The sequence below is a fragment of the Nerophis ophidion genome, linkage group LG04, assembly GCF_033978795.1.
Source record: "Nerophis ophidion isolate RoL-2023_Sa linkage group LG04, RoL_Noph_v1.0, whole genome shotgun sequence".
Taxonomy (NCBI): domain Eukaryota; kingdom Metazoa; phylum Chordata; class Actinopteri; order Syngnathiformes; family Syngnathidae; genus Nerophis; species Nerophis ophidion.
Genome location: NC_084614.1, coordinates 8,001,462 through 8,011,987, shown reverse-complemented (window position 1 = coordinate 8,011,987; position 10,526 = coordinate 8,001,462). Strand labels below are relative to the sequence as shown.

The 10,526-nt window shown below is 41.2% G+C and overlaps 1 protein-coding gene across 1 annotated transcript in view; it reads left to right on the top strand.

Moving 5' to 3' along the window:
• aldh9a1b (aldehyde dehydrogenase 9 family, member A1b) overlaps positions 1-6,374 on the top strand; it is a 27,833-nt gene extending 21,459 nt beyond the window's left edge. Inside the window, exons 8-11 of the mRNA XM_061896905.1 lie at positions 2,925-3,012; positions 3,106-3,247; positions 3,745-3,857; positions 5,937-6,374. Coding sequence (XP_061752889.1) covers positions 2,925-3,012; positions 3,106-3,247; positions 3,745-3,857; positions 5,937-6,031 — 438 coding nt within the window. The 3' untranslated portion in view covers positions 6,032-6,374. The remainder of the gene's footprint in view (positions 1-2,924; positions 3,013-3,105; positions 3,248-3,744; positions 3,858-5,936) is intronic.
• The last annotated feature ends 4,152 nt before the right edge of the window (positions 6,375-10,526 follow it).

Genomic DNA, 10,526 nt, shown 5'->3' with positions numbered 1-10,526 from the left:
CGGTGGAGAAATGTTGAAGTAGTGACATTTTTAATTGAGGAACTGTACTAAGAGATTTTGGGAAAAGCGGGAATTTTTCCACTTCAAAAAAATACTTCCTTTTTTTACCTGATTAAAAGGAATGTTTTGATGGTGGAACGGTTGAAGTTGGTTGAAGTTGTGGAAGGACTATCCATCCATCCATCCATTTTCTACCGCTTATTCCCTTTTGGGGTCGCGGGGGGTGCTGGCACCTATCTCAGCTACAATCGGGCGGAAGGCGGGGTACACCCTGGACAAGTCGCCACTTCATCACAGAGCCAACACAGATAGACAGACAACATTCACAATCACATTCACACACTAGGGCCAGTTTAGTGTTGCCAATCAACCTATCCCCAGGTTCATGTCTTTGGAAGTGGGAGGAACCTGGAGTACCCGGAGGGAACCCACGCATTCACGGGGAGAACATGCAAACTCCACACAGAAAGATCCCGAGCCTGGGATTGAACCCAGGACTGCAGGAACTTTGTATTGTGAGGCAGACGCACTAACCCCTCTCCCACCGTGAAGCCCTGTGGAAGGACTAGTCGACAGAAAAAAGGGTGAAAAAAGGGTTTGGAAAAAAAGTGAATTCTGGGAATTACTGGAAATTTTTTGAACCTGGAAAAATTATTGTTTGAATGTCCAGGATGAGTGGAATGTGTTGAAGCTGGAATGGTTTGAATAGGTTGAAAAATGTGGGGCTTGTGGAAGTTTGAAAAATGGACAATTAATTTTGAATGGGAACATTTCCCTTAAAACTGTGAATTATTGGAAATCCAGGAATTTAAATAATTTTTAAAGAGAGCACAACATTTTGAACAGGCTGAATATTTTGGAGTTGGAACAGTTTGAATCGGATGAAAAATGTGGGAGTTGTGGAACTTGGAAAAATGTCCCATTCATTTCAATGGGAAGGTCATGAACATTTTGGAATTTCGGGGAAAAAGTGGGATTTTATTTGGAAAAAGGTTAAAAGACTTGAATGTTCTGAATGAGTTGAAATGGTCGGTGTTGGAATTTTTCAAATCGGTGGAGAAATGTTGAAGTGGTAACATTTTTAATTTGGGAATTGTATTAAGGAATTTTGGGAAAACCGGGAATATTTCCACTTCAAAAAACACTTCATTTTTTTGTTTTGATTAAGAGGAATGATTTGACGGTGGAACGGTTGAAGTAGGTGGAAAAATGTGGAAGGACTAGTCGACAGAAAAAAGGGTGAAAACTGGGTTTGAAAAAAATTTAATTCTGGGAATTCATGGAAATGTTTTGAACTTTGAAAAATAATAATTTGAATGTCCAGGATGAGTGGAATGTGTTGAAGGTGGAATGGTTTGAATAGGTTGAAGAATGTGGGAATTGTGGAAGTTTGAAAAATGACCGATTCATTTTGAATGGGAAAAATATCCCGGAAAACCTGGAATTCTGGGAAATCTGGGAATTTGTCAAGGGAAAGCCCACGAATCCCAAATAGGCTTAACAGTTTGAAGTTGGAACGCCTTGAATCGGGTGAAAAATGTGGAAGTTAGAGCGCCAAAATCTGGAGAAGAATAATAATATGAAATAGATGAATTTTGGTGTAGAAAACATGTGTGAAGGTTTAAATCCTGCACACAAATATTGTTGTTTTTTAGTTAAAAAATGTTTGTTTGGTTGAACATTTTTTCGTTGTGTTTTTACAAAAAACATTATTGACCCTAGTGTGTGAATGTTGTCTGTTTATCTGTGTTGGCCCTGTGATGAGGTGGTGACTTGTCCAGGGTGTACATCGCCTTCCGCCCGAATGCAGCTGAAATAGGCTCCACCGACCCCCGCCACCCCAAAGGGAATAAGTGGTAGAAAATGGATGGATGGATTTTTGAGTTGCAAATTGTTTTTTGGTTACAAATATTTCTCAGAGCTTCCTTTTGGTTGCAGATTGTCTTTTGGAACAAAATAATTGTTTTGCCTACAAAAGTTTCTTTTAGATGCACATTTTTTTGTTGCAGATACATTTTTTTGCTTGTCCTTTGTTTTTTAAATGCAAGTCTTTTTGTTTGTTTGAAAACCATTTTTGGTAACAAATCATATTGTGAGTGCAAATCTTTTTTTGATGCAAGTTTGTAGGTTGCAAATCTGTTTTTGCTTATAAATCATGTGTTAGTTGTTTATTTTTTCTATTTGTTTTTTTTTTTCATGGCAAATAGTTTTTGGGTTACAAATATTTCTCAGAGCTTCCTTTTGGTCGCAGATTGTCTTTTGGAACCAAATCTTTTTCTTTTTTTTTCCTACAACTCTTTCTTTCAGATGCACATTTTTTTGTTGCAAATATGTTTTTCGCTTGTAATTTTTTTGTTTATGTTTTTTTTGTTGCAAATAAATGTTTCGCTCCTCATTTTTTGTATGCAAATCATTGTTTTGAATGCAAATCTTTGTATTGTTTGTTTGCAAACCATTTTTGGTAACAAATCAATTTGTAAGTGCAAATTTTTTTTGATTGAAGTTTGTCGGTAGTAAATCTTTTTTTGCGAATAAATCATGTTTTATTTGTTTATTTTTGTTAGTTTGGTGGCAAATTATTTTGTAAATCGTTTCTTTTTAGCAAATCATGTTTTACTTACAAATTGTTAGTTTTTTTGGTGGCAAATATTTTTTGCTTAAAAGTCTGGTTTTGTTGTTGTTGCAAATCATGTTTTTGTTATCTTTTTTGTTGCAAATCTTATTTTGTTGTTAATCTTTTTTGTTGTTGTAAATCGCTTCAGAGTTGTGGATCTGTTTTCTGGGTGCAAGTCATTTTTTTAATAGGTTTGTTACTCGCAAAATAGTTATTTTTAGTTTCAAATCATTTTTCACTAACAATTGTTTTGGTTGCAAATAATTTTTTAACATTTTATGGATCTCTTCTTCCAATATTGCATTCCCAGGGGGCCATAGTGTTGTGTGGGGGTACACCCTTGGTCCCCTCAGACCCTAAACTGAAAGGTGGATACTACATGTCACCGTGTGTACTTGGTGAGACCTTTGTGCTTATAAAGTGTCGAGTATTTTCACAGTTTAGGTGTGGAATCAAGCGGTTGTACTCACGTACTCCTCCTCCTCCCACAGCTGATTGCAAAGATGACATGACCTGCGTGAGGGAGGAGATCTTTGGTCCCGTCATGTGTGTGCTGCCCTTTAACACAGAAGAGGAGGTGCTGCAGCGCGCCAACGACACCTCCTTGGGACTCGCTGCAGGGGTTTTCACCAGGTTTGGATAGCACACAGCACAACTGTTTCACATAGGGACATGGAAACATGTTCCAATTTGGATCAAACAGTTCACCTTTATTTACATTATGCAGTGTTTGAGTTAACATTTGTATTAATGTCCTTACCAGTCTTAACATAAAACAACTCCCGTAAAATAAAATATTTTTAAAAATTGTCCTGAGAAGACACTTGACAGAAAGGTCATGGAGCTGGAACAGGAAAGTGTAAGTGCAGGAACACTGCACCCTAGTGGCACTTTGCAAGTACTGCCAATAAATATTTATTGTGCTGTTTAGGCACACTTTTGACTTTGAATTCATCATGAGTAATCACAGGTTATTTCTTATATTAACTTAAAAAAGACCCCATTATTTGGACGCAAATGCATTTTTATCATCTAGGATTATTTTTTCAATGTTTTAATTTGGATCATTTATTTATTTAGCGACGCTACAGCGTTACATTCTGAAGGATGACCACCTCTATGTTTTGCAGGGACGTGCAGCGTGCCCACCGGGTGGTGCAACACCTCCAGGCTGGCTCCTGTTTCATCAACAACTACAACATCACCCCTGTGGAGGTGCCCTTCGGAGGCTTCAAGATGTCAGGTAAATTCTCCTCCTAGTGGCACTATCCACACCAGTCACATACTGTCTATGTCCATCAAGATGTCAGGTACATTCTACTCTTAGTGGCACTGTCTACACCAGTCACATATTCACATATTGTCTATGTCAGGGGTGCCCATTACGTCGATCACGAGCTACCAGTCGACCGCGGGGGGTGTGTCAGTCGATCTCCGGCCAGGCTTTTAAAAAAAATAGACCTAAAAATTAGTGATCATCAATCTTCACCAAGACGTCACTTAAATGACATTCACGGTACCGGAGGGTCTTGTGAGATGACGCTGGCTGCTGCAAGATCATTATTATTAAAATATGACCTAGAGGAAGGCGAGAAACACTTTTTATTTCAACAGACTCTCGCGCCGTACCTTCCGTCAAAACTCTAAAGGCCGACTGCACATTTCCTATCTTCACAATAAAAGCCCTGCTTCATGCTGCCTGCGCTAACTAAATACAGAGTCTCAGAAAACTGGCGTGCACAAGCGATCCCTCAGAAAGCTGGCGTGCACATCGCTTGTGCACGCCAACTTTCCGAGACTCTCATTTTGTTAGCGGAGGCAGCATGAAGCAGGGCTTTTATTGTGAAGATAGGAAATGTGCAGTCGGCCTTTAGAGTTTTGACGAAAGTCTGTTGAAATAAAAAGTGTTTCTCGCCTTCCTCTCTGTCATTTTTTCATAATAATGAACTGGCAACAGCCAGCGTCATCTCACAAGACCCTCGGGTGCCGTGAATGTCAATCAAGCAAGCTACGGAATTTGCCGCCAATGTTTTTCCTGTAAAGTGTATGGAAGCTGGATGAATTAGATGCCAAAAACCAACCACTTTCATGTGGTATTGTACAGAAAGGACAACTTTTTTTCTCCTCCATTTGAAAATGTGGGCGTTATCATCATTACTGTCTGATTCCAATCAATGCAAGTCATCAGAATCAGGTAATACACCAACTTATATTCTTGTCTTCGTGAAAGAAAGACATCTATATGTGTTACACATGCTTGTATTATCATTAAACACATTTAACTTGTTTACAAAAATGTCTCTTTCATAAATAAATAAATATAAATTATATATATAAATGAGGTAGATCCCTTCGAGTTGGTCAATTGAAAAGTAGCTCGCCTGCAGAAAAAGTGTGGCCACCCCTGGTCTATGTCCATCAAGTTGTCAGGTACATTCTCCTCCTAGTGGCACTGTCCACATGTCAGGTTCAAACACTGATGACATCTATTAAACAGACAAGAAGCAAGGAATCATGCAGAGACAAGAGTTCAATTTAGTTCAAAGAGGAGAACGCATGGAGCTGCACACTCATCACAGTCTGGCCATACGCTCTAAGGCAGTGGTCCCCAACCACCGAATTCTATTGGTACCAGGCCGCAGAAGAATTTTTCATGATTTATTTAAATAAAAAAACACAAGATACACTTACAATTAGTGCACCAACCCAAAAAACCTCCCTATTTCATGACAGAAAAAAATAAAAATAAAATAAAGAGTCTCCCCCCACCCCCCGCCGGACACATTATCAAGCGTTGACCGGTCCGCAGCTACAAAAAGGTTGGGGACCACTGTTCTAAGGTACAGCTCCCGCGTCCCTCTGTTTATTCAGGAGTTCCCCAGTCAACATCACTGAGGCCGCCTCTAAAAGGAGTGGTCACACATATTATGCAAAGCAGCTGCGGTATGCACGATACCTGGTGGAATGTGCTGGGGCCTTGTGATTTCGCCTTGTCTCCGCTTCGTCTGCGTGCTGTCGTCTTATCTTTGTTGAGGTCCTTGAAGTCCTTGGCTATTAGCGGGCTAAAACGAAGATAATATCTGCGGCTGAGACCACCCCTCAGACAAGAAGTTTGTCCTTGCACAGATAGAAAAGATGCAGCTTGAGCACAATAGCTAAAAATTATAGCAACGGACTTTAAGCATACTAAAGTTGTGTGATAACTTACACATAATTATTCCAACACACCAGTCACATGTTTTCTATGTCCATCAAGATGTCAGGTACATTCTGCTCCTAGTGGCACTGTCTACAGCAGTCACATATTGTCTATGTCCATCAGGCATCGGGCGGGAGAACGGGCAGGTTACCATGGAATACTACTCGCAGGTGAAGACTGTGTACGTGGAGATGGGAGATGTCGACAGCCTTTTCTAGACAACACCCGCCAAGACCAAACGAAACACTCTCATGGCGTTATCCATCCTGACTTTGTTTCCAATCAAGTACTTTGGGACACTTTGGGAGAAGCCATGTCCTCCGCCACTAGTGCCAGGAAGTACACTCTTTTCAACTGTCCTTTATAAGGCTGTCCAAATTAACTAATGGGATTCATCACAAAAATTATTTTTCGTGTAAACACTTAAATAATCATGCAATTCATTTGGACCTTTTACCTTAGACGCTATACCACATGTGTCAAACTCAAGGCATCCTTTTATCTGGCCTGCATACACCTGGAAAATGATTTGTGTCAATAAAGTACCTCATATTTTCTCAATTAATGTAATAGATTTTTTTCATTTTACTAAAGCATTAGGAGACCAGCTCTTACAATACGACAACAGCATCAGCAAGAAGAGGTCTAAAAGTAAGACGAAAGGAGTTAAATCTTATAGTGAGAAGGCAGCCTTACCGAGAGGGATGCACCTGCTGATAAGAAGAGGGACCGTGTGCCTCACGGAACGGAACTGAATCAAACTTCCCTTTTTGAGGAGTTATACATCATGTTTGTGCAAGACACTGGACGCTCCAGGACCAAATATGGAAATCAACAACAGATAATAAGGCAACAAAAGTATAACTGCCGCACAAACATCTCCAGAGTGGAAAAGTACCAGTAGCATGATCACACAATACAATGTTATACTAAAGCATCAAATTATATCATTCTTCACAATGGTCATTTAAGTATTACCAAAGGAACACGTCTAAAGGTGCTTTTATACCACACTTGTCAAACAGACCCGGCCCGCGACATTATTTTATCTGGCCCGCAAACACCGGGAAATGATACAGTATGTGTCAATAAAGTACTTCATATTTTCTCACCAAATGTCATGGATTTTTTTAAATTTTGAAAAAAATATATATGTACTGCTTGAAATGGCATGCCTTTTAAACTTTAATAGTATCCATTATTGCAACAAATATTACAGTATTTTATCATACTTTCCAAACATTTTTTGTCTAAATAAAAAGGACTTTGCTTTACAGCAAACTACCCATCAAATAATAAAAATGACGATAAATTTTACCTTGTTCTTTACAGCATTTTGCCGATTTTCGCGTCAAAATTCTGTTGACCGAGCTGCCAGTTTTTGACTGTAAATTCTACGGTTGTTGTTTTTAGCGGTGTATTACTTTAAATGGAAAGACGGTTCCTTTTGTTTTTACGGTAGAAAAAACTGGCAGCTCATTTGCCAGAATAAAAAAAATTATTTGTACTGATTTTCCATGAATAATATCATGTAAAAAAACAAAGTCAATTTGACACAAAAATTCTGGCAACTAAGCTGTGAGATTTTATCTGATTCAAACCGTTCCATCTCCAAATTATTCAGTCCGTTCAAAATTGTGTGCGCTACTTCCACAATTAAAAAAAAAAAATTCCCGGATGTCGAAGAATTCAGTTTCCAGGGAAATTTTCCCTATTCAAAATTAATTGTCCATTTTTTAAACTTTCACATTTTTCAACCGATTCAAGCCATTGCAACAACAACACATTCAACTAACACTTTCCCATTTCCAAACCAAATTACGTTTTCCCTGGAAATTCACACTCTTCAACATTAAAAAGTAATCCAACACTCATACTACAAACCCTGTTTCCATATGAGTTGGAAAATTGTGTTAGATGTAAATATAAACTGAATACAATAATTTGCAAATTATTTTCAACCCATATTCAGTTGAATATGCTACAAAGACAACATATTTGATGTTCAAATTGATAAATATTTATTTTTTTTGCGAATAATCATTAATTTTAGAATTTGATGCCAGCAACACGTGACAAAGAAGTTGGGAAAGGTGGCAATAAATACTGATAAAGTTGAGGAATGCTCATCAAACACTTATTTGGAACATCCCACATGTGTGCAGGCTAATTGGAAACAGGTGGGTGCCATGATTGGTATGAAAACAGCTTCCCAAAAAATGCTCAGTCTCTCACAAGAAAGGATGGGGCGGGCAAATAGTCAAACAGTTTAAGAATGTTTCTCAAAGTGCAATTGCAAGAAATTTAGGGATTTCAACGTCTACGGTCCATAATATCGTCAAAAGGTTCAGAGAATCTGGAGAAATCACTCCACGTAAGCGGCATGGCCGGAAACCAACATTGAATGACCATGACTTTCGATCCCTCAGATGGCACTGTATCAAAAAACGACATCAATCTCCAAGGATATCACCACATGGGCTCAGGAACACTTCAGAAAACCACTGTCATTAAATACAGTTTGTCGCTAAATCTGTAAGTGCAAGTTAAAGCTCTACTATGGAAAGCGAAAGCCATTTATCAACAACATCCAGAAATTCCGCCGGCTTCTCTGGGCCCAAGATCATCTAAGATGGACTGATTCAAAGTGGAAAAGTGTTCTGTGGTCTGACGAGTCCACATTTCAAATTGTTTTTGGAAATATTCCACATTGCGTCATCCGGACCAAAGGGGAAGCGAACCATCCAGACTGTTATCGATGCAAAGTTCAAAAGTCAGCATCTGCGATGGTATGGGGGTGAATTAGTGCCCAAGGCATGGGTAACTTACACATCTGTGAAGGCACCATTAATGCCGAAAAGAACTATATTTACAGGTTTATATTTACATCTAACACAATTTCCCAATTCATATGGAAACAGGGATTGTACATTCTGTCAACATGTCAGTTCAACTTCAGCATTGGAGCATTCATACCCAATTCCTCTCAGAATTGCCTGAAGTAGTTGTATATTTCTGCAGCATCGCGTGGACATCGGGGGCGGTACCTCTGGATTGGCAGACCGGGGTGGTGGTCCCTCTCTTTAAGAAGGGGGACCGGAGGTTGTGTTCCAACTATCGTGGGATCACACTCCTCAGCCTTCCCGGTAAGGTTTATTCAGGTGTACTGGAGAGGAGGCTACGCCGGATAGTCGAACCTCGGATTCAGGAGGAACAGTGTGGTTTTCGTCCTGGTCGTGGAACTGTGGACCAGCTCTATACTCTCGCCAGGGTTTTTGAGGGTGCATGGGAGTTTGCCCAACCAGTCTACATGTGCTTTGTGGACTTGGAGAAGGCATTCGACCGTGTCCCTCGGGAAGTCCTGTGGGGAGTGCTCAGAGAGTATGGGGTACCGGACTGTCTTATTGTGGCAGTCCGCTCCCTGTATGATCAGTGTCAGAGCTTGGTCCGCATTGCTGGCAGTAAGTCGGACACGTTTCCAGTGAGGGTTGGACTCCGCCAAGGCTGTCCTTTGTCACCCATTCTGTTCATAACTTTTATGGACAGAATTTCTAGGCGCAGCCAAGGCGTTGAGGGGATCCGGTTTGGTGGCCACGGGATTAGGTCTCTGCTTTTTGCAGATGATGTGGTCCTGATGGCTTCATCTGACCGGGATCTTCAGCTCTCACTGGATCGGTTCGCAGCCGAGTGTGAAGTGACCGGAATGAGAATCAGCACCTCCAAGTCCGAGTCCATGGTTCTCGCCCGGAAAAGGGTGGAATGCTATCTCCGGGTTGGGGAGGAGACCCTGCCCCAAGTGGAGGAGTTCAAGTACCTAGGAGTCTTGTTCACGAGTGGGGGAAGAGTGGATCGTGAGATCGACAGGCGGATCGGTGCGGCGTCTTCAGTAATGCGGACGTTGTATCGATCCGTTGTGGTGAAGAAGGAGCTGAGCCGGAAGGCAAAGCTCTCAATTTACCGGTCGATCTACGTTCCCATCCTCACCTATGGTCATGAGCTTTGGGTCATGACCGAAAGGATAAGATCACGGGTACAAGCGGCCGAAATGAGTTTCCTCCGCCGGGTGGTGGGGCTCTCCCTTAGAGATAGGGTGAGAAGCTCTGCCATCCGGGAGGGACTCAAAGTAAAGCCGCTGCTCCTCCACATCGAGAGGAGCCAGATGAGGTGGTTTGGGCATCTGGTCAGGATGCCACCCGAACGCCTCCCCAGGGATGTGTTTAGGGCACGTCCAGCCGGTAGGAGGCCACGGAGAAGACCCAGGACACGTTGGGAAGACTATGTCTCCCGGCTGGCCTGGGAACGCCTCGGGATCCCCCGGGAAGAGCTAGACGAAGTGGCTGGAGATAGGGAAGTCTGGGCTTCCCTGCTTAGGCTGCTGCCCCCGCGACCCGACCTTGGATAAGCGGAAGATGATGGATGGATGGAGTTGTATATCCCGTAGCGGGGCACTAATTTTTGTCATAATTGGTGGATAGGTGGCATGTGACCAGTTATGAGGGGACACACTTCTTGTTGTTGTGGAAATGTAGTCTGATAATAAACTCACCGGCTCTCTCGCCTCATTATTTCCACTCCCACAGTTCCTTTCATTTTCCACATAATGCCTTTTTGCATGTCTTCTCACAATCTTTAGCAAGGGGGAAAAAAAATCGACATACTTTTCTGGTGAAATTATTTATTTATGAACAATTTAAAAAATTATAAAATTTCATT